The sequence below is a fragment of the Corvus moneduloides genome, chromosome 13, assembly GCF_009650955.1.
Source record: "Corvus moneduloides isolate bCorMon1 chromosome 13, bCorMon1.pri, whole genome shotgun sequence".
Classification (NCBI taxonomy): domain Eukaryota; kingdom Metazoa; phylum Chordata; class Aves; order Passeriformes; family Corvidae; genus Corvus; species Corvus moneduloides.
Window position 1 is genome coordinate 18,692,832 of NC_045488.1, and position 25,466 is coordinate 18,718,297.

The 25,466-nt window shown below is 51.1% G+C and overlaps 2 protein-coding genes and 1 long non-coding RNA gene across 7 annotated transcripts in view; 2 read left to right on the forward strand and 1 right to left on the reverse strand.

Annotated features, from left to right (window-relative positions):
• Positions 1–12,261, forward strand: part of SIN3A (SIN3 transcription regulator family member A) — a 32,075-nt gene extending 19,814 nt beyond the window's left edge. For all 5 annotated transcript variants that reach the window (XM_032122526.1, XM_032122525.1, XM_032122527.1 and 2 more), the window contains exons 11-21: positions 1,425–1,635; positions 3,159–3,275; positions 3,986–4,224; positions 5,434–5,617; positions 5,802–6,375; positions 6,849–7,018; positions 8,055–8,228; positions 8,923–9,015; positions 9,365–9,459; positions 9,656–9,863; positions 11,250–12,261. In XM_032122526.1, coding sequence (XP_031978417.1) covers positions 1,425–1,635; positions 3,159–3,275; positions 3,986–4,224; positions 5,434–5,617; positions 5,802–6,375; positions 6,849–7,018; positions 8,055–8,228; positions 8,923–9,015; positions 9,365–9,459; positions 9,656–9,863; positions 11,250–11,480 — 2,296 coding nt within the window. In that variant the 3' untranslated portion in view covers positions 11,481–12,261. The remainder of the gene's footprint in view (positions 1–1,424; positions 1,636–3,158; positions 3,276–3,985; positions 4,225–5,433; positions 5,618–5,801; positions 6,376–6,848; positions 7,019–8,054; positions 8,229–8,922; positions 9,016–9,364; positions 9,460–9,655; positions 9,864–11,249) is intronic.
• LOC116450281 lies at positions 12,186–23,303 on the reverse strand. Its single transcript, XR_004242741.1, has 3 exons — positions 23,106–23,303; positions 18,684–18,825; positions 12,186–13,850 (listed from the first exon to the last, which is right to left on the reverse strand). It is a non-coding gene; the product is annotated as an uncharacterized LOC116450281 (long non-coding RNA).
• Positions 14,619–25,444, forward strand: MAN2C1 (mannosidase alpha class 2C member 1). The gene is made up of 26 exons (XM_032122530.1): positions 14,619–14,749; positions 15,183–15,308; positions 15,820–15,943; positions 16,234–16,304; positions 16,449–16,626; positions 17,071–17,260; positions 17,619–17,725; positions 17,874–17,984; positions 18,337–18,429; positions 18,552–18,668; positions 19,104–19,199; positions 19,494–19,639; positions 20,091–20,214; positions 20,367–20,488; positions 21,000–21,085; positions 21,559–21,729; positions 22,017–22,099; positions 22,253–22,347; positions 22,470–22,574; positions 22,761–22,917; positions 23,241–23,384; positions 23,479–23,588; positions 24,157–24,236; positions 24,354–24,499; positions 24,663–24,766; positions 24,847–25,444. Exons 1-26 carry the CDS (start codon positions 14,658–14,660, stop codon positions 24,962–24,964), a joined length of 3,096 nt encoding a protein of 1,031 aa, XP_031978421.1. The 5' UTR covers positions 14,619–14,657; the 3' UTR covers positions 24,965–25,444.
• Positions 25,445–25,466: the final 22 nt, after the last annotated feature.

Sequence of the window (25,466 nt, forward strand, 5' to 3'; positions counted from 1 at the left end):
TTGGTCTGTTTCTCTCGTGGAGCCAGGAAAGAAACACTGACCTTCAGGGTCTTCTGCACTGCCCTTTCCTATTCCTTATCCCAGAGAGATTCCCAGCTGTCCTGACAGGCAGCATGCAGGAGCAGTGCAGGTGTTGCTTGCTGTGTGTCTTCCCTTTCCAGCAGGGTGAACAAAATTATTAGCAGCCTGTTATTGCAGTTTCTTGCTCTGGAATCATGGGTTATGTCATTTGAGAAAAGATTGACTGTCTAATTACAAAGGAAATGTCCCCCCAGAAAAAGCAGAGTGCTGATATAAAGTCACTAAAGTTTCCAAAAAGCAGCTGAATTCTGTCACAAAGCCAAAGATGTTAAGGAACTCTAAATAGGAATTTATGACTTCCATGATGGTCAGTAGTGTACAGAACAGCCTTATTAATTGGTTAAAACCAACAGATATCCTCTCATTAGCTTTGGGCAGCAGGATTAGTGTTTCTTTTGCCTGGGCACTGAGTTGCTGGTTCCAAGGGAGAAGGCAGTAGCAACATAAATTGGGTTCAGGAGCCCATTACAGTAGCTACTGTGCAGAGAAACTGCCCTAAGGAGCTTCCACTTGCTCTGTAGATCCACTGGAATTAGCCAGGCATCAGCAGAATGTCTGACTTCAGGTAGAAAAGGTGCAGTATTTGACAAAAAAAATCTGTGCTTCTCCCATCTACAGCCTGTGCTTCTAACTATAGGGAAAGTTATAATACAGGGGGTTTTTTATTCTGGAGTTGGATGTTATCTTTTGCCATATAATGAATAACTGGTGATTCAATTAGTAACAGGTTCAATTCATCCTGTTGCTGGAGCTTTGCATGAGATAAGAGGACTTGAACAAATGCAGTATTTTACACTGATAAATTCTTCAGGTAACTTTGCAAACAGGTGAACTTGAGCCTTGCAGGCAAAGGCTTCTCCATGATTTATGCTGCTCTGTGAAGTCTGGTTGAGGCAATTGCTTGGCACTGAAACCTTTTGCTACGTAGTTACAGAATTGTCTTTTAGTTTCTTCTTGCTGCCTCTGGAAAGCAAAGGTCTGGTTTAAGGTTCAAAACATTGGCAAACAAGTAGGAATCTGGCCTGAGTTCACTACCAGGATAGTTTGGGGAGACCCAGATGTGACCGTGCCATGAGTGCTGTCCCTGCAGCAAAAGCTCTGACAGCTGTTCCCTGCTCGTCACTATTCCTAAAGCACCTTAGTTGCACCAAGAGAGCAATCCCCCTCCTGATCAACAACAGGTGCTTGCTTCCCACTTGGTCAAGCCCTGTGGAAGTGGGGCTGAGCAGAGAGGGTCTTCTCACCAGATTGATAATTTGAGAGCGGTCTGTAATAATCAGTTCTAGCCTCAGCATCACAGCTCAGCGCTCCGCTCATTTTTCACTTCATTCCTTTTATTTTAGGAAATTCCCGGAACTTTTCACTTGGTTTAAAAACTTTCTGGGGTATAAGGAATCTGTTCACATGGAGACGTATCCGAAGGAACGGGCTACTGAGGGGATTGCCATGGAGATTGACTATGCCTCCTGCAAGAGGCTGGGCTCCAGCTACCGAGCCTTGCCCAAGAGCTACCAGCAACCCAAGTGCACAGGGCGGACTCCGCTGTGTAAAGAGGTAAGGTCGGAGTTGTGTCACAGAGGAAGGCTCTTCCCAGCCTTTTGAAAGCGTTGGAGCAAAGGCGAGCAAAATGCAGCAGGATGGGGAATTTATTTTGTATCCATGTGTTGGAAAGGTTCCTGGGGATGTCAGGGCACGTCTGGTGGTGGCAAGCATGGAGCTGAGGCCTGCTTAGCACTGATCCACACTGATCTGTGCTGCTCCTGCAGCCAGGCATGTGTGGGCACCCCATCCTGGCTCGGGATCCTCACAGTACGTGTGGCAGCCCGAGGGGAGCACACCCAAGGTATTCCTAGTGGCGTTCCCGTAAACATCTGGATCGTATCCAGAAGCTTATTGCACAGGGTGAGGCGTCAGTCTAGGAACTGGGTTATGCTGGGAGTTGTGATACCCACGAGGCTTTGGTGGTTGGCATCATCTCTTCTCCAGCAGCATTTGGGAAAGGTTTGCAAAGAGCATTGGGGGGGCAGCTGGAGAAAAACCTACTGAATAGTTATGATGTTTAATTACTGACATACCTAATGCTCTTACATTTGATTTATGGTGTGTTATGTAGTACAACCTGTGAAAGGAACGTTGAGATTGCAAACTTAAAACACTACAAGTAGGAAATGACAGAACTGGTTTTCTGTGTGGTCTTAATGTGATCTCAGAGGTCCTTTACAAGGTGGTATGTAATTCAGGATTATTGCTACCTTTTTACCTAAATTCTCTCTTAGCCTGCTTTCAGAGTTGTCTCTAGGCCAACTTTAAAAGAAAATCATGTTTTCTGTAGACAGATTCTCCCACATATTCCCTCAGATGCATCTTTCTTTCTCTCTGAAATGCTGAATTTTTAATCCATGTCTTGACATGTCTCTCAAAAGCATCTTGTGTGATGCAGTTACAAACTTTTCTCCCTGGGAGAATCTAATGACTCAGTTGTTCAGGCTTTGGGTTTATGGAAACTGGGCCTGGCTTTCAAGACTGTCTGCCAGAATCATTGCTTCTTTGCCTTTGGCCTCTTTGAGGTTGTTGTTGGTTTTTTGTTTGTTTGCTTTTTGATTTTCTGCTCCTGTATTGAAAGCTGCAGGTGCTCAGCTGTTTTGTCAGGAAAGGTGATGCTGGGGTATGGATTTATACTTCCAATTAGCCTTGTTTGGAGGCAGCAACTGTGTCCTGTCTAACAGTCAGGTCTGCTGTGGTGACCACACAGTGTTGATGGTGAATCACACACGAGGAACCAGCTGGTTGCAGCTGACTAATATAAAGGAGCAGAAAAGCTCCTTTCACCTTTATTTTCCTCTTCTCTCGCAAGTTTTTTCCTCACAGCTCCAGCCAATGAATTTTTCAGGCTGCCTGGCTGTTTGGGTTCTGGCTGTTTGGAGTTGCCCTATGAATGCTGGGCTTTGGAAAGGGCACACACTTCTTCCAACTGGGGAATTAGATTGTCCCATCAGAAAACTGGGCTTGAAGCTGGCCAGGTTTGATCCCCTTGAACACTGACCATGGCTCTTGTTCTCCCTCTGCCTCCCTCAAAGGTTTTGAATGACACCTGGGTCTCCTTCCCGTCCTGGTCCGAAGATTCCACGTTTGTGAGCTCCAAGAAGACACAATATGAAGAGCACATCTACAGGTGTGAGGACGAACGTTTTGAGGTAAATTGCTTTTTCTTGGTTCATGTCTTGGAAAGCTCTGTTCTGTGGACAGTTAATGAGCTCGATGTAATCATACCTTTAATACTGCATGTTAGAATCTCATTTTATTGTGTCTGCCACCTGGTTTTTGGCATAAAAGTTTGTGTTCTCTTCATGCAAGAAGTAGTGGCTGCACAACCACTAAGCTGCCACCCCTGCCCCTCACCTTTTGTGCAGAGCTCTTGGTTCACACCACTCCACGTGAAATTGTTGAATGGCCAGCATGGAATTGTTGCATCTTTGCTGTTCTTCCTGCCCACGTTGTGCATGAGAACATGCATTCCCCTGTAATCATCTGCAAAGTAGTATGTTCAGGATGTTAAACAACTGACATCTTGACTGGAAATGGAAGTTAGCTGGGCAATTACCTGAATCCGCTCAGATTTGGCCCATCCTTTTGTAGAGTAACTGTCAATTGTGTTCTATTCCCAGCTGGAAGATGTAATTTCCAAACAGTATCGTTCTGGTAGCCTTTAAATTCTTACGCAGTATTATGTGGGTAGCAGATGAAATATAATTGGATTATTTTAGAGCATCTGAGCACCAAAGTGCTCGAGTACACCTTGTTAAACAGGCGCAGCTTCTTGTTTCGCGTCACTTGAATGTTTGTCTCCGTGAAGTATCATGTTTTGTCTATTCAAATGCTACGGCTAATGCACTGTTCTCTCCAGCTGGATGTTGTCTTGGAGACCAACCTGGCAACGATCCGCGTTCTGGAGGCAATCCAGAAGAAACTGTCGCGCTTGTCTGCGGAGGAGCAGGCCAAATTCCGCCTGGACAACACCCTGGGGGGCACCTCGGAGGTGATCCACCGCAAGGCTCTCCAGAGGATATATGCTGACAAAGCAGCTGACATCATCGATGGGCTTCGCAAGAACCCCTCCGTGGCTGTTCCCATTGTACTGAAAAGGTACTGATTGCCCCAGCACCCTGCCCCAGGGTCCCTTCCAAAGGGTAACGCACTGTATGCTGTCCAAATTTATGGAAAAGTGGCTAATTTCTGCCCCTAAGGAGTGTGAACTCCACAAGGCTGTAAATTTGCCCCCAAAGATTGTGGCTGCCCCACCCCTGGAAATGTTCAAGGCCAGGCTGGACAGGGCTTGGAGCAACACGGTCCAGTGGAAAGTGTCCCTGCCCATGACAGGGGTTGGAACAAGATGATCTGTAAGGTCCCTTCCAAACCAAACCATTCCATGATTCTGTTTTTCTGTGACACTAAGAAGTTCATTTATATTCTGGACAGTTGGTGTATTCCATAATAGTCACCTAGAGGGAATTGCCCTCCTGAAACAAAATTCTTACAGCTCAGCTGGAAGGATACAGAGCTTTTGTTGTCTCCTCCTAAACTTCTTTCTTCCTTGCTGTCCTCACTGTGTGTAAGATAAGGAAACTGTTGTCCCAGGGCTAAATGTGATCCCTTTCCAAATCCTATGGCTGTATGTGCCCAGATCATGGTGGCTCTGCTATCCTCAGATTCCCAGTCCTGTTTCTGTTGTCAGCCTCCCCTTCCTCAGCTAAAAGGGAGTGGATGCTGCAGCTCCTTGGGGAAGGTCGGGGAGATGTGTAAGCAGTAGTACATACTCCGTTAGCTCTGTGGGACTCTTGGTCCTGTGTTTTGGAGTTCTGGAACTGGGGGTAGCAGCCTTCGCAGGATACCTGCAAGGTCCCAGTTTCCCTACCCTTCTTGGACTGAATTGGGGTGCTTTGTTTGGGATGCTGAGTCAAGCTTCAGGAGTGCATTCCCAGGACACTCAGGTGTCCATGCTTTGTTCCTTGTCCAAACTAAGCTGCCCCTGTTCCACAGGTGGAGCTATGTGACTTGCTGGGGATTTCTGAGAGTCCAGGGCCAGCTTTTTTGACTTCCCTGTCCCTCTATCCCCTCTCCCGGGGCTGCTTTGTTCCTGCATGGTTTTACTTAGATGTGAAAGAAACCCAGAGTGGTTTCTCCAGAAGAGCATGTCTGGGGTGCACCTCCTGGAAAGCTCCTTTCTGTGGCATGTCTTTGATCCATGCCCATTTCATCAGGAGCTCAGCTCTTGTCAACACTCACCAAGAACCATGGGCCAGGGTTTTTCTTGTATGCTCATCTCTTAGCTCACCCTCGTTTTCTTGATCCAAGGTTAAAGATGAAAGAGGAAGAGTGGCGAGAAGCCCAGAGAGGATTTAATAAAGTCTGGCGAGAGCAGAATGAGAAGTATTACCTGAAATCCTTGGACCACCAAGGCATCAACTTCAAGCAGAATGATACCAAGGTCCTAAGGTCAAAGAGTCTCCTCAATGAGATTGAAAGCATCTATGATGAGGTGAGATGGTCAGCAATAGTTTCCTTCCCTTAAACTTATGTACTTTGCTTGTGCAGTTTCAGTTCCCGTTCCTCACAGCTTGATGCGGGAGGAAATCTGTTCCACTGGCAGAGCTTTCTAGCAGGCTCTTGGGTGGTGGACAGGGATTGTTTAGGCTGATTTTTGTGCTGTTTCTCCTTTGTAGAGGCAAGAACAGGCTTCAGAAGAAAATGCTGGAGTGCCCACAGGCCCACACCTCTCGCTAGCTTATGAAGACAAGCAGATCCTGGAAGATGCTGCCTCTCTCATCATCCACCACGTGAAGCGGCAGACAGGAATCCAGAAAGAGGACAAGTACAAAATCAAGCAGATCATGTATCACTTCATTCCAGACCTGCTGTTTGCTCAGCGAGGTGAACTCTCGGATGTGGAAGAGGAAGAAGAAGAGGAAATGGATGTGGACGAAGCTACTGGGGCTGCAAAAAAGCACAATGGCGTTGGGGGTAGTCCTCCCAAAACCAAGCTGATGTTCAACAACACGACAGCCCAGAAGCTGCGGGGCATGGATGAGGTCTACAACCTCTTCTACGTGAACAGCAACTGGTACATCTTCATGAGGCTGCACCAGATCCTGTGCTTGCGGCTGCTGCGGATCTGCACCCAGGCTGAGCGGCAGATCGAGGAGGAGACGCGGGAACGGGAGTGGGAGAGGGAAGTGCTGGGCATAAAGCGAGACAAGAGTGACAGTCCTGCCATCCAGCTGCGACTGAAGGAGCCCAGTGAGTGACTTCTGGTGGGAGGCTGGGAGGAAAAAGGTGCTTCTGTTTGTAGCGTGGTGACAGGGGTTGTTGGGTGTCTTCAGGCACGTGATAGCAGTGACCCTTTAAGATGGGTTCTCTTTTATTATCCCTGGGGAGATGGGAAGATATGGGGAACATGGGACTTGGAATAGCAGAAGGATAATATGTGGCAGTTATTTCAGAAGAGCTTTCATTTTACATTTGCATATCTAAAGTATCCTCAAGTTCCCTAAGTAAAAGCTTTCAGAAATACAAAGCTCATGGAGGAGGCTGGAGCTAGAAAGCAAGAGATTATGAAAATACCCATGGCCTTAAAAGGACTTATTTATGTCCATAAAAGACAAGTTGAAGTAACTCTTCAGCTTAAGTGCGTCCGTCACCTGAGGACCAAAACTCACAGCGACCCTTCCTGGGGGCAGTGTGCTCATCTCTCCCCTTCTCTCCTGTTGCAGTGGACATCGATGTGGAGGATTATTACCCGGCCTTCCTGGACATGGTGCGCAACCTCCTGGATGGGAACATGGACTCGTCGCAGTATGAGGATTCCCTGCGCGAGATGTTCACCATCCACGCCTACATCGCCTTCACCATGGACAAGCTGATCCAGAGCATCGTCCGACAGGTGACTGCCAGCAGAGCCTGGGACTGGGTGCGGCGGGGTGGAGAAAGTAGACAGGTGGTTTGCTGCAGTGAGAGCCCAGGCTCACATTGCAGGCCATGTTGTATGCCTAAATGGGGAATTTTGGGGGTAAGCAGGTAAATTCAGGGTGTTTCTTCACCCAGCTCTCTAACCCTCATAGTAGAGAAATGACAGAAGATGATTTCTGATCTGTTTAAATTATTTAGAATATCCTCTACAGAGTTCTTGTTGTTTTCCAGGTGTTTTAGGATATAAGTATTCAAAGCATGTCCAGAGCTAATCTTGCTTCAACTTTGGAAAAAAAAAAAAAAAAAAAGAAATGACTTCTAAATAGTTCCTTTCCTTTCCATCAATGCTGTAGGAGTGCACACTTTTTCTAAAAGCCTTTTGTCTCTTTTATCTGGCTGCTGGAGTAGCTCATTTTGGCTGTTATACTCCAGTCCTTTTATTGGGTTGGTAGGAAGAATGTGTGAGCAAAGGAAAAATTCTTCTTGTGCCTTTTTGTAGCATAAAGAACAAAAACAGACACAAGGGGCTGTAAGTGGAATAACTTGAAAGGCCTTTCCTCTTTCAGAAGGGTAGAGCTGCTCTTCAGAAGCCTTTCAGTCCAGAGATTAACTGAATTCAGAAGACAGTTGGGAGACTTTTGATTTTTCAACTTACACAAAATATGGATTTGATCTTAAACCTCCCACCCCTCTCCTCAGACACAGCAGCAGCCCCTTGGCGAGGAGAGGACACACTGTGTCACAGAGCTCTGGCCCTTCCTCCCCTGCTGCTGATCACAATGTTCCCTGTGTGTAGTTTTCCTCTGAGTAGCTGTGCTTTGCCACCTGCTAATTTTTTTAAAGATATTGTGGGCTTTTCGCATAGTAGCAGAGATCATCTGCAGTGGAAGAAGCTAAGGGTTTTTTTGCTTGAGCTCAATCCCATTGTTACATCCTTATTCTCTTCTATTCTGATGGGGGTGTAGCAGCCTCCTTGACGAACACCTTCCCCCTGTTGTTCCTGTTTGCAGCTCCAGCACATCGTGAGTGATGAGATCTGTGTGCAGGTGACAGACCTATACCTGTCGGAGAACAGCAATGGAGCCACGGGAGGTCTCCTCGCTTCCCAGTCTTCCCGTACGCTCCTGGAGGCCGCATACCAGCGCAAAGCTGAGCAGCTCATGTCTGAGGAGAACTGCTTCAAGGTAAAGCCAGGGTCTGAACGACAGTGTAAAACCAGAAAGAGGTGAGGGGGATGCCTTTTAAGAAGGGAGAGGCACTAGTCCTTTAAAAAAGAGCCTTGTTTAGACACCCAAAAATGAAGAAAATTAACTTCATCCCAGCCAAAACCAGCGCACATGCTGCCAGCTTTCAGAACATAGGTTAGTGCTTCTGCAAGGGCCCCTCAGAAATGAAGTTTCAAGGAGGAATAAATTTCCTGGAACAGCAATGAATATCCCCTGTGCTTTACAGCAGCTTTGGGCTGTATCATACTGACTGCTTGGCTGCCACTGGTTTTAATTTATTAGCTCAAACTTTTCTGTTTCTCTGGTGTCTCAATTTTGTCGACTGTCGGGAGATCTGCCACTACTGACTGGGCATTAAATCACTGCTGCCTGCATACATTGCTAATAAACCTGTGCTAATCAAATCCATACTTCCTTTTCTGAAGAGGCAGGAAGTGGTCAGGCCCTTTCTGAGCCAGAGAAGTACTTTGGATAAAAGCCTGAGTGTATAATATCTCTTCCCTTGCTCTCAAACTTACTTTGGGGGCTCAGGATGGTTTCCTTTAAAACTGCCAGCTTGCTTCATTCTCCCTTTGCCCCAGTGAGAAGTGCAGGTGTTTGTTTCTATTTCAAACCTCTTCTTACTGAAGTTCCTTCTGCTTTTTCTTTATAGCTGATGTTCATTCAGAGCAGAGGTCAAGTTCAGTTAACCATTGAGCTGCTGGACACAGAAGAGGAAAATTCGGATGACCCTGTGGAAGCAGAGGTAAGGGCAGCTTGTCCAGAGAGTTGACTGTGATGATGGAGGTTGCAGTGGACCAGAGTGTCCAGGTGACTGGTGGTGTGGTCTGCTAGCACAAGACAAAGAAACGTCAAGGACGTGCCATAAAGCTTCCAATGATGTGAGCAGGCAAATCCTTCTTGGTTTATTTTGTATGAGAAAATAACTCAAAACCACATAAAGAAGCACTGTACCTGCCTTTTTGGGCATAAGATGCACAGAGCCTTCAGAAGTGATGTTGTGTTCTTCTGCGTGACTTCCAGCTTAGCCTCCTTAGCCCTCCCATGTTTGCTGGGAGGGCAGTGGCTGATGTGTGCTCTGTGCTTGCTTCCAGCGCTGGTCGGACTACGTGGAGCGGTACGTTAACTCTGATTCTACCTCCCCTGAGCTCCGCGAGCACCTGGCCCAGAAACCCGTCTTCCTGCCCAGGTGAGTGGCCAGGCTGTGCTGGGAAAGGCCCTTAAAGCTCATCTCATTCTACCCCCTGCCATGTGCAGAGACACCTCCCACTAGACCAGGTTGTTCCAAGCCCTGTCCAACCTGGCCTTGAGATCCACCATCTACACCTAGCTTCGTAGTGCCAGAGGGTGGGTGCTAATTCCAAGAGAGGTTCTCTGCTTTGCAGGAATCTGAGGCGGATCCGTAAGTGTCAGCGTGGTCGGGAGCAGCAGGAGAAGGAAGGGAAGGAGGGAAACAGTAAGAAGTCCATGGAGAATGTGGAGAGCCTGGACAAGCTGGAGTGTAAATTCAAGCTGAACTCCTATAAGATGGTGTACGTGATCAAATCGGAGGATTACATGTACAGGAGGACTGCGCTGCTGCGAGCTCAGCAGGTAGGAGCCAGCGAGAGAGCGGGGTGGGCTGCTGGTGTTCCCCGGGACCCAGGGGGAAGGGAAGGAGGCATTGCCTCTCCAGCTGTTTGGGGAGAGGTAAAGGTTTGGGTTTATCCAAGATGACAAGAGTTTGTGACTCCAGATGGGTGAAATTCAGGAGGATTGCACTGGAGGAAACTGATCTGGTTATCTGGATGCTTTGACACTCTCCTTTTCTCATCTTACGGGAACATTTCCATCCACTTCTACTCATGTATTTAGATTTATAAAACAACTACTTGCCATGTTTCTTGCTGATGAGAGACAGATATGGCTTCACTTCATTAGTTGTGAAGTAATTCTCTTAAACTTTGCCTTCACATGAGATGAGAGTATTTTAATTGCAGTGTAGTGACTCTTTGAAATGCTGATACTGAGGATTTTGATTGAATTCAGTCTATCCCATTCAGCTGGCACAAACCTCAAGGAAGTGTAAGCTTATAAGCAGGATAGTATGTGCCAGAGCTCTTCACAGAGAATCTGAACATAAATTCTTGAAGTGTTAAATATGTAGTGTGCAGCTTAGCCCTTGGTTACTGGAATACACTGAGGGTACTGTAGAAGCTACATTGGATTTTGGAAACAAATCTGTTGGATTTAGCAATTAACACCACAAAGCAGTCAGTCTCTGGGAGAAGAACAAACAAATAATAAAATCTGTAAGTTTTAATCTGGAGGTTTAATTATATTGGCTGTTTTCAATTATGACTGTAGCCATGGCTTTATACCATCTGTTCTGGATTTTACATTCCTTAGGCAGATGCTCTTACCCAAAAACGTGCACAGTTCTTCTCCTGATGTTTTTGTTAGGCCAGAGCCTCTCAAGCCTGTTAGACCTGACCTGGCTCTTCATTTTCTGTAGCAGTTGTGTCCCCAATACGTATAAAGCATGTTGAGCTTGCTCTTTCCTGGGACTGTGCCCCTCTGTGGGGGCTGGAGGCAGACCCCGAGGGCTGGGAAGAGCAGGGCTTGCCTGGTCCTGGGTGCCAGAGGAGGAGGCAGCAGCATCTTTTGGGCGATGCAAAAGGGAATCACTCTGAGCTAGGCATGCAGCTTTCAGGCTCCCACTGGATATGTTCCATGTCCCCAGCCCATGAACTGCTGTATTAAACAAAGAGCATAAACCTTTTAGTATTTCTGAGCTCATTTTGCCGCTGATTTTCTTGGAGAGGAGATCTGGGGGACCTTCATCAGAGCTTTCCCTCTGTCATTAGTCCAGTGTCTGTATTACGAATTCCCTCTGTATTTGATCCCCTTGGTGGTGTCAACCAGTAGCCAAGCTTTGTGTTAGGCTGCAGTTTGGGGGTCAAAGCTGCCTTTTCCTAACACCTCTCCCTGTTTCTGCAGTCCCACGAAAGGGTGAGCAAGCGCCTGCACCAGCGATTCCAGGCCTGGGTGGACAAATGGACCAAGGAGCACGTGCCCCGCGAAATGGCAGCCGAGACAAACAAGTGGCTCATGGGTGAAGGGTTGGAGGGCTTGGTGCCCTGCACCACCACCTGTGACACAGAGACCCTGCACTTTGTCAGCATCAACAAGTACCGCGTCAAATACGGCACGATATTCAAGACACCCTAAGAGTCCCCCGGGGCGAGGGAAGAGCCCGGGAGATGTGTGTGTGTGTGCGCGCATCCAGGGAAGGAGGAAGATGCCTTTCTCCCCTCACTGTGTATCTCAGTAACATGGCCACTTGACTAGTGTGTGGCTGGTACAACCTGTCCCGGCGGGATCCCCTGCGGGGACGTGGATCTCTGCCTGGGGCTGCGGGCCGCTGGCCCTTTTTGGGCAGGAAGGACCCTTCTCTGAACTGAGCCATCCCAGAGAAACACAACAAGCTCGTACACACCAGCAGCGTTGAGGCTTTGACTCCCCGGAGGCCCTGAGCGGCGAGGGAGGGGAACAGGATGCCCTCCACCACCGGACCGCTTGGATGTATCCCCAAAATCCCCAGGTGCCTGTCGCCACCGGATTCTCCTCTCTTTGCGGGCTCCGGCACGGGGCCACGGGGCAGTGGACCCTGGGTTCCTCTCGCTCCCTCCTCTCCCTCCCAGGCTGGACTCACCCTGTGCAGATCGGTCTGTCCTTTCTAGTGCCAGTGGAACTGTTTTATTTTTATTTTGGGTTTTTGGTTTTTTTTGTACCTGCTTGTTTACTAGTCTCTCCTAGTGCCATGCACCAGCTTTTCACACACATGTACGTACACACACACAGCAGAGAACAACACGATTTTAACATGTTCCCCTCCTTTTTTGTAAATAAATGTACAAATTGTCAATTTTTTGGTTTTTTTTTTTTCTTTTTGGTTTGCTGTTTTGTTTTGTTTTTTTTAATTAAAGGAATTATGCTTGATGTGCTAGCATAACTGTACTAGCTTCTTGTGTACCATAGTACCAGGTGGCTTGAGAATTAGTATCGACAGACAGACCGATGGAGACATTTATTACACTTTTTACCAAAGGGAGTTATCATTGTAGTGCTTTTGTGTGGAAACTTTTTTCTCCTTTTTTTGTAAATAAAAAAAATAATGTCTTTGTTCTTAACTGGAGGAAGACACTCGCTCACCCACAGCCCTGTTCGTGGTCTGAAAGGCACTGTTGCAGCATGCAGGTTTTGGGGTGGGAAAGGGGAGGGAAGAGGGAGGTGTAATCCAGCCCCTTTTATAAGACTGGCAAGAGGAAACAGCAGAGGCAGCGTGTGTGTTTGGGGGTTAAACAACTGAGGTATAAGCAGCCTGTAAGAGATATAAATATATAGTATATAATTTAATTTTTTTTTTTAATTTTTGGCTTTTTTTCCTGGTGGGTAATTTTTATCCACCTTATCTTCCAGCTCCAAGGATCTTCGCTTTTGGGAAGTGTTGCTGAGCAACTTAGCTGGGGCTGATTGTGCTGATGTATTTTTCCCTTTCTGTGTTGGAGAAAACATCATGGGCAATACCAAACCAGTATTTGACAGGGCTGCTCTGCATGTGTGTGTGTGTGTGTGCAAGGGAAGGAGGAGGGAGTGGGGGCTCTTGGTGCGTTTCACTCCTGAAATCCACATATGGGATATATATTTTTTTAAGTAGAGAAATTTAATGCTGGCAGATATTTAAAACACAGGGGAAGATTCTGATTTTAAAAATAAGGAAGTCAGCACAGGCTTTGTAAGCCACGACAGCCACCACTGCACTGTGTCTCCTCAAGGGAGGCAACTTTCCTTGCAAAAAACCATGCAGCCAGTCCTACACACCTGGAATGGCTTCCATCATCCCTGGATGAGAGCCACGAGCAGGGCTTTGCCACGGCCTCAGCCTCTCCCAGGGGCTTTCTGTATTTTGAGACAGCTCGTTCATAGAATCATAGAATGGCCTGGGTTGGAAGGGACCTTTAATACCATCTAGTTCCAGGTTCTCTACTCCTGGCATCGCAGCTCCTTCCCTTCCGCGGAGAGAGGCCGGGGCGCAGCGCTGGAGGGAGACCTGGAGCCAGGGTGGAAGTGCACGGCCCCGAGGGGCCACTACTCATTGGCAGCCAATGCACAGCAGGCAGGTCTGGAATGGGAGCCTCCTATGGAGAGAGGAAGAGAGAAGGAAGAGCCCAGCAGGGGATTTTCACACTTTGCCAGCAATAAATTACCCATCTCGTTTCTCCTCCTTTGCTGCAACCACGCAGGAAGGGGCTGCGTGTGTCCTCTTCCATTCCAAAGGCGTCATGCACGCACCCCTATTATTTCCCCCCTTTTTTTATTCTGGTGTATGCTCAAGGTGATCTGGAAGGGAAAATCTTGGGTCATTTAGACTTCTGACCAGCTTGGAAGTACCAGCTGTTGCTGCTTGGTGGGGTCTTACCTCAGGAGTCTGTGCCTGCATGTCATTGAGCCAAGGGGGCTGGTGCAGGTCCCTAGGACACACCGTGGGGAGACCTCTGCCTCTGGTGCTCCATATGAAATCCCAGCTCTGCTCCCAGCCTTTACAATAGCAGAGATTTGCTTTTTTTAATTTTCTTTTTATTTGATCTTGCTTTTTGTATTCTGTAACGTGATCCTCGGCCCACAACCCATGTGATTTCTATACCAATGTTGTAAACTTGACTGTAGCGCAGTATTTCCATTAAAACATCAGGGCTGAGCATCGTGTACAGATTCTTCCTTCCCTCCTGATGATACACAATCACATTTTGGGGTGATTTGGAGGCAAACCAGGACATGGAGAGGAGGGTGCAGGATTGCTTAGGCTGAGGGACAGCGATGAGAGGGGTTCTGCCTTCTCACCTAGGGAACGCTCAGGGTGGGATAAGAATCTTCTCCCAAACTTGACAAGCCAACACATGCCCCCCAGAAGCATCAGAGACACAACCATGGTCACAAGGAGCTCTCAGCAGAAACGAGCAAGAAACTTGTCTGTTCCCTCATGAAATCTCCCTAAGGGCTTCTGGGCAGGCAGCTCCAAACACTCAGCGGGGAAGAAGAGCATCATCTCATGTCTTCACCAGGGAGAGCTTGTGAGGACTCACAAACACGAGTAACTCCGAGACTCCAACCCCACCGCGGGCACAGGACCACCGAAACCTGGAACTCAGTGGGCCTGAAAGACTCTCCCACTTGAGCCGGCCTGAATTCCTGCACAACAGCCTCCTCGTACGGGATGCGCCGCGGAGGCTGGAAGCAAGGAGGGCGATCCGCGGCGCCGCCCCGATCGGCGGGCCCCGGGCGGGCCCCGGGCGGGCTCGGCCGCGCCTGCGCCGCGCGAGGCGGGGCGGGAGCAGTGCCGCTGCCATGGCCGCGATCAAGCACCGGCGGACGGCCCTGGAGCGAGTGGAGAAGTTCCTCTCCGACACCTACTTCACCGACTGCAATCTGCGGGGCAGGTGGGCGGCGGGGGGGACTCTCCGGGACATCCCCGGGGCGCTGGCGGCGGCCGGGAGAAGCTTCGGTGTGTCCCCTCAGGGTGGGGACGCTGTACCGGGGCGCTGCCGGCCGTGGGTGCGGGAGCTCGGGGGGCTCAGTGGACACACGCTGAGGGAACAAATCACACACCCACACCCACGCACCCACACACTCCCTGGTCGGCATGGAGCGCTGCCTCGGGGCTCCACGGCACAGCCCCTCGGCCCTCCAGCCGTCCCCTGCCCACCGGGGGCCAACAGGGCGCTTTATTAGTCAGTGATCTGGTAATATTATTGAGGATGCTGGGTGGTGGCAGGGCGATTCAGCCATGCTGTGAAAGCTCCCCGTATCACCCCTGGGCTAGTCCATGCGGGACAGATCTTATTAATGTGTCCTGGCCATCTCCGACCACAGGCTTTTTGGGGATCGCTGTCCACCGGCATCGCTCTCCTACTTCCAGACTCCGCGGCGCATCCCGTACGAGGAGGCTGTTGTGCAGGAATTCAGGCCGGCTCAAGTGGGAGAGTCTTTCGGGCCCACGTGAGTAACAGGTTTCGGTGGTGCTGTGCCCGCGGTGGGGTTGGAGCTCATGTCTCAGAGTTGTGTTTGTGAGTCCTCACAAGCTCTCCCTGGTGAAGACATGAGATGATGCTCTTCCGTGATGAGTGTTTGGAGCTGCCTGCCCAGAAGCCCTTAGGGAGATTTCATGAGGGAACAGACAAGTTTCTTGCTCGTTTCTGCTGAGAGCTCCTTGTGACCATGGTTGTGTCTCTGATGCTTCTGGGGGGCATGTGTTGGCTTGTCAAGTTTGGGAGAAGATTCCTATCCCAGCAGTGGTCAGACAAGATGCCACTGACCGTTCCTCTGGGGTTCCAGAAGGGCATAAGTTAAATTAGGTGTGTGTATGGACAGGCAGCATCCTTGTGTGTGAATCCCTTCAAACTTGTGGGCTGTCCTCACTCTGCTTTTTCCACGGAGGCTCTGAGGAAGCATGCTTTCCCTCGGGAGAAGGTCACACAGGGGACTGAGGTTGCTGCTTGCTCTCTTCCAGATGGGAGACATGCTGGTTTAAGGTGGAACTGAGCATCCCCCTGGCATGGGCAGGGCGGGAAGTGCACTTCGTCTGGGAGAGCGATGGGGAGGGCATGGTGTGGCGAGATGCCCAGCCTGTCCAGGTATGGAGACGTGGATCACGGGTGTGCCAGGTGCCCTGCTATGTACAGAGCTATGTACAGAGTGGTGACCTTTGGCACCCCTGCCACGTTCTGTGGTGGTGTGTGTAGGGATCATGGTGCTGCTGGGGCAGCAGCAGTTTTTGTTCCTGTACTTGTCCCAGCAATTATCCCAGAGTGTGTGGGACCAGCCCCTCTGTCCAGCTGGACTTTGGGGTATCTTATCCTGCCCATCCAGCCTGCTGTCATGGACCTCTGATGACATGTGCTGAATGTGCCATCTTCCTGTGCAGGGATTGACTAAGGAAGGTGAGAAGACCAGCTACATCCTGACAAGAAGCCTGAAAGAGTCAGAGCCCCACAGGTGGGTGGTCAGCTAAGCCAGAGCCCCCCACTGCTGAGAGACCTTGGTGTTGTCAGAAGCCAAGAGACCGAGGACACACACATCCTTGTCTGTGTCCTGGTGCTTGTGACCTGCTCCCTGATGGTTTCCTCTTGGTCCCCACAGCTTGACACTGTATGTGGAGCTGGCCTGCAATGGACTCTTTGGAGCTGGCAAGGGCAGCATGATTGCCCCTCCAGACCCAGACAGGAGGGTCACCCTGAGCAAGGCTGAGCTGGTTGTCTTCAACAGAGATGTCTACGAACTGCTGGTGGATCTGGAAATACTGCTGGACATGGCTCAGGTCTGGGAGCTCCTCTTCCCTTCTTTCACCCTTTCTCCTTCTCCTGCTGTTCTATGACCTGAGGCCTTGGAGGAGAAAATGTTTGCTGCTTTTGCACAATTGACACTGTCTGGACTCGATGATCCTTGTGGGTTCCTTCCAACTCAGGGTATTCTAGAGTAGGAGAAAACTGAATTGAGAGAAGCCACAGGTGCTTTTTCATCCACTTTCTGCTCCAAAGCAGGATGTGTTAACCACAGTCCCCTGGGATGGGCATATGTGGAACTTGGATTTGGAAGGCATGTGAGAAAAGGCATAAGGTTGTGTTTGTGAAGCAGAGACATGGTGTTTACCTGTTATGACTGCCTGAGATAGGTGTTGAAAGGAGGTAGCAGATTCACCTGGAGACAGCTGAATCAGCTGATACAGTGGCCAGAGTCATACTTCTATCCCTCCCAACCCCAGCTTCTCGGGGAGGAAAACCAGAGGAGTTTCCAGGCACTGTACACTGCCAACCAGATGGTCAATGTGTGTGACGTTATGGACCCCTCCACCTTCCCCGCTGCACGTGACCTGGCTGCAGCCATCTTCAGCCAGAGGAACGGCGAGAGCCAGCACACCATCCATGCCATGGGACACTGCCACATTGACTCTGGTGAGAGCAGCACAGCGCTCCCTCTCCTCTCACCTGGAGGCCAGGGTGTGCTGCCCAAGGGGAGAACAGGCTGCCCTTGGGTTCCAGGCACAGGGTACCATGCCTTGAGAGAAGGGAATGGGACCTCTGTGCTGCCACACAGCTGGTTTGTCACCGAGGCAATGTGCAGATGTGGGTCTGACTAGCTCTGCCCTTTGGAACACTGATGGGACTGTGGATGAGGGATGAATTACAGCCTTCTACCTGCTGGGCTTCACCCCTCCATTTCCCATCCCAGGAGGGGTTTCAGTGGGGTTCCAGCTTTGTGAGGAGCTTGTGTTAGGTAATAACCATGGTGGGGCCATGCCTGTCCCTGCAGCCTGGCTGTGGCCATATGAGGAGACCATCCGTAAGTGTGCCCGGAGCTGGGTCACCGTGGTCCATCTGATGGAGCACAATCCAGAGCTCACCTTCGCCTGCTCCCAGGTGAGTGATCTCCCTCTGGACACCTCTCCTCTGCTCGTGGCATGTTGCTTCTCCAGCAAAAAGAGATGGGGGGATGACCAAAGGAGTTGCAGAGAGAAGGGATGGGGTGTGGGGTGGGGAGCTGGGGCTGATCCCTGTGCTCTGGCAGGCACAGCAGTTCGAGTGGGTGCGCAGCTGGTACCCTGGGCTCTACGCACGGATTCAGGACTTCGTGGCCAAGGGACAGTTCATTCCTGTTGGAGGCACCTGGGTGGAAATGGTGAGTAGCATGGTGAGCCTGGCTTGCCACGCCCTCCTTGTGCCATCCTCTGGGACCAGGCCTGGCACTGCAGGGCAGAGCAGAGCCTTTGCTGAGCCTGTCTGGTTGGTGATGGTCTAGGAACAGCAGCTGTCTGAAGTGTCAGCCTAGCAAAAATACAATCCTCCCAAATCAATCCCTGAGAAAGGAGCTTTGGACTCCCTAGTGTGTTCCTCCTTTTTCCCTCTGCCAAGCCCTGTTCAGGTTCTCCCCACAATCTGCCAGGTCAGGTGTGTGGGAATGGGAATCTTACAAGATCTATCCTTCCCTGGTGCCTGGCTTTCCTCACTGACTCCCTGTACCTTCCCCCCAGGATGGGAACCTGCCCAGTGGGGAGTCCATGGTGCGGCAGTTTCTCCAGGGACAGAGGTTCTTCCAGGAGCAGTTTGGCCGAATCTGCTCGGAGGTACTTGTTTTTTTCCGTCATGCCTTCCTTGCACACCATCTCCTTCCACCCCTTGCTCTGTGTGAGGTTGGCCTGACTTGTGTGTGTCCCTCTCCCTCTGCTCCTGTCACCTGTGCTCCCAGTTCTGGCTGCCGGACACGTTTGGATACTCAGCCCAGCTGCCCCAGCTGATGCACGGCTGTGGGATCCAGCGCTTCCTCACCCAGAAGCTCAGCTGGAACCTGGTGAACTCCTTCCCGGTGAGCTGTGCTTACCTTCTTCCCAGGGGATGGATGTGTGGGTGCTGGAGTCTTCTGCAAGGCCTGGACCTGTTGGTTCCACAGTCCTTCAGCTCAGCTAACACAGGCTCTGCTTCCAGAAGCCACCAGGTTTTGGTGGTAGTGTTGTCCTGCCAGGCTTTAGGAGAGAGGAAGGACATGGTTAGAGATCCCAGCCGGGCCCCTGGCCTAGGTATTCCTTCTGCTTCCAGACGGGAAGCTGTGACTTGTGTGCAGGTCCAACAGACAGCAAATCCAGCCCCTGCCCTTGTGGCATTCCCTGTTCTTGTCCTCAAACTGATCCATCGGGGCATCCTGTACCTCCCTGGATAGAAAATGAAGGCCCAGTTTGAATCCTGAAGAGGCTCTGAAATGCCTGTCCCTCATGGACCATATTTTCCTTTCTCTCCCCTCCAGCATCACACCTTTTTCTGGGAAGGCATTGACGGTTCCCAAGTCCTGACCCATTTTCCCCCTGGTGATTCCTATGGGATGCATGGGCGAGTGGAGGAGGTGAGTGAGGTTGCCAGACCTGCATGTGAAGGGCAGTGCCAGCCCCTTGAGGCCAGATCTGAGGCTCCTGGGAGAGGGCACTGCCTGGGAAGGGAGCAGGATATCTGGCAGCATTGTTGGACAAAGGCTGTTGGGATGCCTGACTCCAAGATGTGCCTGTGCCTGATTTAGGGCACTTTGGGCTGGGGAAGAGGAGCAAGACAGAGCTTTGCACCCTAAAGACTCCACCTGGTGTGGAGCTGTGGGGTTGGGGCTGGGTGCCAGGGGATTGCAGCTGCCCAAAAATCCCTCCAGATGCTGAAAACAGTGAAGAACAACAAGGACAAAGGCCGTGTGAACCACAGCGCATTCCTCTTCGGCTTTGGAGATGGAGGGGGGGGACCCACGCAGAAGATGCTGGATAGGATGAAAAGAATGAGTAACACAGATGGGCTGCCCAGGTGAGGGGAGAGCTCCCATCCTCTCTCCTGTCTGGGGCATTTGCTTTGAGCCAGGCCTGGCTGCCTGCGGTGACAAAGGGGGAAGGGCAGGGAGATGGGCAAGCAGAGGGCTGCGAAGGATTTTCAGGGGGATGGAGTCTCTCCATCATCAAGAGCTGTAAGAACAGGTCCATAGGGCGGCCATGGACTTCTTGTGACCCCTCAGTAGAGCCGTGGGGTGAATGGCCAGCACAGCAGCTGTGCCTGGCAGTCAGCACCTGCCTGGGGAGTGTCCACAGGAGAGGGACAGGGTCACAGGGGAGCAGGAGAGGGGTAGGAGAAGGGTGAGGGGAATACTTTGTCTGGTTGTGTTGCAGTTTCTGAGGCCTGTCACCCTTCCAGCCCAGATGCACCATTAGCCATGTCACAGGCTCCTCCCCAGCTCATCACTGTCTGTGTGTCTGTCCCACAGGGTGCAGATGTCCACTCCTGACCAACTCTTTTCTGTCTTGGAGAAGGAGTCATCCCAGCTGTGCACCTGGGTGGGAGAGCTCTTCCTGGAGCTGCACAATGGCACCTACACCACCCAGGCCCAGGTGAGGGTCCCACTCCCAGGCAAGGGGGCCGTGCAAACTCATGACACCTGCTAGCAAGCAGCCTTCCTGCTCTGGAGATGGGATTCTGCCGCTGGTGTGAGAGATCCACTCCCAGCTACCCATTTCTTCCTTCTGTCCTTCCTTGGCACCAGATAAAGAAGGGGAATCGGGAATGTGAGCGAATTCTCCATGATGTGGAAGTGCTCAGCACCCTGGCTGTGGCTCAGGACAGTGTGTTCCAGTACCCTGCCAGCCAGCTCCAGCGGCTCTGGAGGTGAGGGAGTGTAGGAGCACTGGTGGTACTGGGGGAGAGTTCAGTACTGCAGCACGGTATGTACACAACCCCCGCCATAAACTGGTCAGCAATCTACCTGGAAAGAATCTGCTGCTTTGCTTGATTCTCCTGTTGAAAGATAACTCCCAACCCTCTGCTGTCTGGAAGCTTCATTTCCTACCAAAGCTAATTCCTCCCCAGTTTTGACTTGTTTGAGCTTGTGCAACAACGTATCTGGTAGCCCTGAGGGATAAAAACAAATAGCTCTTACTGCCCGTGGTTGTGGTTTACTAAGATGACAGTTGACAAGCCCTAACATAAAGGGATTTAAAGCATGCTGTGGAAAAAATCCTTTTCTCTCAAGTGCTGGGAAATGGGGGAAGAGGGAACAGTTACTAAGTTTGTCTGCCTTGCAAACAGGGCTCTTGTTTGAGAGAAGAGCTTGTTCTAAGCCAGCACAAATCCAGTGCTCACCACTGCTTCCTTCCCTGGTTTCTGCTCTCTGTTTTAGGTTATTGCTGCTCAACCAGTTCCACGATGTCCTGCCAGGCAGCTGTATCCAGCTCGTGGTTGAGGATGCCCTGCAGTACTACACAGGTGAGCAGGGAGTTTGGCTAGGAGGACACTCACCTGTGGGAGCACACTAGGTCCTGCCTGGTGGGGCTGCGGAGGTTCCAGCCCTGGACTGCCAGGGCCAGCCTCGGCAGGCATGTCTGAAATAATGTTAAATTAGCAGGAGAGCCAAGGGATTGAGAACCATCCCAATTTATTGACTTTTCTGCTGGCTGCTGGCATGCCAGGATAGACTCCCACCAAGGTTTGTTTCTGCCTGCCCAGGGGTGCTTGCAGGAGCTTCGTTAACTAGAATTTTCCAGCTGAGCTGGCACAGCTCTTTGTAATCTTGTAATAACAAAGTTCAGAGTAATTAGACACTTGAATTACTTACTAATAGATAATAATAATTAATGATAATTAGCAGTTGTAGCTTGGAAGGAGATAAAGTGTGTGTACATTGCACGGTGAGTGCCAGAAGCTCTCTCAGCTCCAACTCAGGCCCTTTCATTGCCCAGAGATCCGCAGGGCTGGTGCTCAGCTGCAGGAGGAGGCTGTGCAATCCTTGTGCAGGGATCTGCTGCAGCCCAAGGCACGGAGCACCCAGAGCACCCTCGTGTTGAACACACTGCCCTGGGAACGCACCGAGGTGATCTCCAGGCCTGGGCCAGACGGAACAGAGACTTTGGGTATGTCTGACGTGGGAGTAACTCTTGTATCAGAATTCCTTACAGGGGCAGAGATAGCTAACAAGGAAATACTTCACCTCTCTCTGCCCTGGGGAGAGTTTTATTGACTGTTCAATTTGTCCTTTGGACAACTTGAAAGGGGATAAAGTCGCCTGAAGTATGCATGAAGAAGAGGAGGGTATGGGAGGAGGTGGTAGATCTGACATGAGAGCAGCAGGGCAGCACAGTCATGGGACTTAGGGTTCAGTCTGGGGTGAGTGTCGGAAAAGAACCTCTTTGCTTTCCAGCTCTGGTGACAGTCCCCAGCATGGGCTATGCTCTAGTGCAGGAGCCATTTGTGCCTCCTCAGCCTGTGGCAGTGAGGAAACAGGTAAGCACAAGGCACATTTCCTCAGGTCTGTGTTCCCCCCATCAGAGGTTGTTTGAGGAGAAATCTAAGGAATCCACATACTAAGCTTGCCATGGAAGCACTCAGCTCCCACAGGTGTGGGTCTGTGACACCTGCTTCTGGCCTTTTCCCAAGGAGGATGGCTCCATTACCATGGAGAATGGGGTAATTGCTGTCTGCCTGGACACGATGGGGCACCTGACCTCGCTTCGGCTGCTGGACTCTGGGAGGTCTGTGTCACCCAGTTCCTGGCCCTGAGCTCCTCAAACCTCTCCCAGGACTTCTCACTGTACACCTTTCTCCACTGCCAGTCCTTCTGATGCTGCTGTTCCTCTGTTCTACTTTATTTCAGAGAGTCAGTCCCAGATGGCTGCTATGCCAACCAGTTTGCACTCTTTGATGATGTTCCCCTCTACTGGGATGCCTGGGATGTGATGGATTATCACTTGGAAACCAGGTAGAGGAGCAGTGCATGCAGCACTTGGATTTTGGCTTTGCCCTGAGATTCTTGCCTCCCTGTCAGTCCTAGCTGTAAGAGCATTCACTCTGGAGAAATGAGTGCCTGCTGTGTGGGTGGTTGGATTGGGATTTGGGAACCTGGATCTACGAGGCTGAGACTATCTCTGCCTTCATTCCTTTCTAGGAAGCCAGTGACAACGCTACTGAAGCCTCTGGAAATCACCCTGGCTGGGGGCCTGCGGGGGAGCGTGAGGTTCTCCCTGCAGGTTGGGAAAAGCAGCACCTTAACCCAGGAGATCATCCTGGATGCCAGGTGCCCCTACCTCCGCTTCCTGACCCAGGTTCGGCCCGTGGCTGCCATGTGATACTAACATTCTATGCAGCTGGGAACTGGGGAGCTGAACCTTGTGCCTGAATTATGTCCCCCCTCCCTGTTTTCTTCCCTGGAGTCCCCTGCTGCCTGTCCTCCTCTGCAGAAAGCAGCCCAAGGGTGGGGGTCCCGAGGGACAAGGGTGGAAGAGGGACCCACCAGTTCATCCATGTTGAGACTCTGGTGTGTTTTCGTTGTAGCTGACGTGGACTGGCTGCTGCACACCAGGACACGAGAAGTGCAGTCTCTGCCTGTCAGTCCCCCATGGTGACGTCCTTCTGCTGCCACATTTAGGTCGAGTGGAAGGAGGCTCACAAGTTCCTGAAGGTGGAGTTCCCTGTGCAGGTCCGGAGCACCAATGCTACCTACGAGATCCAGTTCGGACACCTGCAGCGGCCAACACACTGGAACACGTCCTGGGACTGGGCTCGGTTCGAGGTGAGAAGGGAGCTGGTCTGGACCCAGGGCCGAGCTGCTCCTGCTCTGGGCAGTAGCTCTGTGTGCTGAACACATCCCTTGGTACCTGCTGCAGGTGTGGGCTCACAAGTGGCTGGATCTGTCCGAGCATGGCTTCGGGGTTGCTCTGCTGAACGACTGCAAATATGGGGCATCAGCCCACAGGAACATCCTCAGCCTCTCCCTGTGAGTTAGAGATGGGTGAGGGGAAAGCTGCTGTGGGTACTCTGCCTTCTGAGGTTTCTCTTGGAAGTCAAGGCAACACCTGGTCCTAAATGACCTGATTTAACAAGGAAGTAGTCTGGTGGGTGGCTGTTGTCTGAGAATTTGGCTGACTTACATTATCTTAGTCAATTAGAGGTAATTCCTGTGAGCTGTGCTCAAAGACAACTCAGGAGAGATCAGATTCAGATTTGTAGCAGGCTTTTCTGTTGCTAACCAGAACATACCCCAGGAAGGGAGGCTTAAGGAGAGGAAAGGAACAGGAGTTAATCTTACGGGTGCATACCAAGCTAAAAGAGACTGCGTATTTCAGTTTGACTCTGTCAGCCACAATTTTCACAGGAAGACACCCCAGTTTTTTAGCTTCTGGAACCTTCCAGGGTCTGTTTGCTGTTGCGTGTTTGCTTCCACTTCAGGACCCAGCCTCAAGGTAGCAAGGGAAGCAGTTGTCTTGTCACAGTGCCCTGGCTCTGCTCTGTGTGACAGTGGGTGCTGCCAAGACGCCGGTCTCACTAACCTCATGTTGCCTTAGGCTGAGAGCACCCAAGTCCCCTGATTCCACGGCAGACATTGGGCACCACCAGTTCACCTATGCTGTGATGCCTCACCGGGGTGAGTGGCAGGCACAGCTGGGGACATGCAGGGTGGGAGATGCTCCAGGGAGCCTTGGGGTGAACGTGTCTGCGGCTGTGCACGTACAAAGGCTGGCTAGAGGGTCTTGTGCTGCAGGTTCCTTCCAGGAGGCCGGTGTGATCCAGCAAGCCTACAACTTGAATTTCCCCCTCCACGCGGTCCCAGCCAGCTGTGCCCAGTGCCCAGCCTGGAGTGCCTTTTCTGTCAGCTCACCTGCCATCGTGCTGGAGACTGTCAAGCAGGCAGGTGCTGGGGTAGAGGAGGGAAGGGCAGGGGGGGTTAAGGTGCTGTTGTTGAGCAAGGCTTACTCTTTCACCCACACCGAGTGGTGGTCAGGTTCAGCTGAGTGCAACAACTTGTGTTGGAGAGGCTGTGCCTGTCTCATTTGTCTGAACTCCCCCAAAGGCTGAGGACAGACCTGAGGCTGTGGTGGTTCGGCTCTACGAGGCCCATGGCAGCACGGTCACAGCCTGGCTCCAGACCTCCCTCCCTGTCAAGGAGGCAATACTGTAAGTCCATGCCAGAGGGCTGGGGGTGCATGGGGATGGGGATGGAGATGAGTCCCTTCAGCCTTGTGTTTGCTCCCCAGCTGTGACCTCCTGGAGCGTCCGGCTGTGCAGGGCCGCCTGCCGCTGGAGCAGCAGGGCCTGAGGCTTTCCTTCACACCCTTCCACGTGCTCTCCGTCCTCCTGGTCCTGAGCCGCTGACACCAAACATCGCCCTTGCCGATGCTGCAGCCACCTGGACCAACACTGTGAGCTCAAATAAATCATAGACTGAGCTGTCTCCGATCTCAAGAGTTGTGCAAGGCAGCAGTCCCAGAAAGGGCAGTGTCCGAATGTCCTGCACCCAACTGTCAGAGAGCAGCGCTTGAACCACCCCACTCCTCAGGGAAGGAGGACAGCTGCCCACTGCCCAACCAGGGTAGGTGGTCTTGAGTGAGTTCTGAGCTCACTTAAGTGTAGACAAAGGTGCAGACAGGCTGGTGGCCCTGCACAGGCTCTGCTCCAGCCCTAAGGGTTTGGGGAGCAGCAGCTTCCACAGTGACTCCTGTGTCTCAGCTTTCATCTTGTCTAGCAGTGAGTGTAAAAACACACTCCACTCCTTCCCTTCTCCCTCTGCCTGCCCCTTGCATTGCCCTTGCAGAAGAGGAAATGCAAAAAATCAAGAGAGTTACATAAAAACAAGCTCCAGCCTGTTTTCTTAACT

What these genes read in the sequence shown, in the direction of transcription:
- MAN2C1 (XM_032122530.1), top strand. Translation starts at nt 14,658, where the DNA reads ATGGCCGCGATCAAGCACCGGCGGACGGCCCTGGAGCGAGTGGAGAAG. An exon ending in GACTGCAATCTGCGGGGCAG is followed by an intron (nt 14,750 to 15,182) that starts GTGGGCGGCGGG and finishes CTCCGACCACAG; the next exon opens with GCTTTTTGGGGATCGCTGTC. An exon ending in GATTATCACTTGGAAACCAG is followed by an intron (nt 22,575 to 22,760) that starts GTAGAGGAGCAG and finishes ATTCCTTTCTAG; the next exon opens with GAAGCCAGTGACAACGCTAC.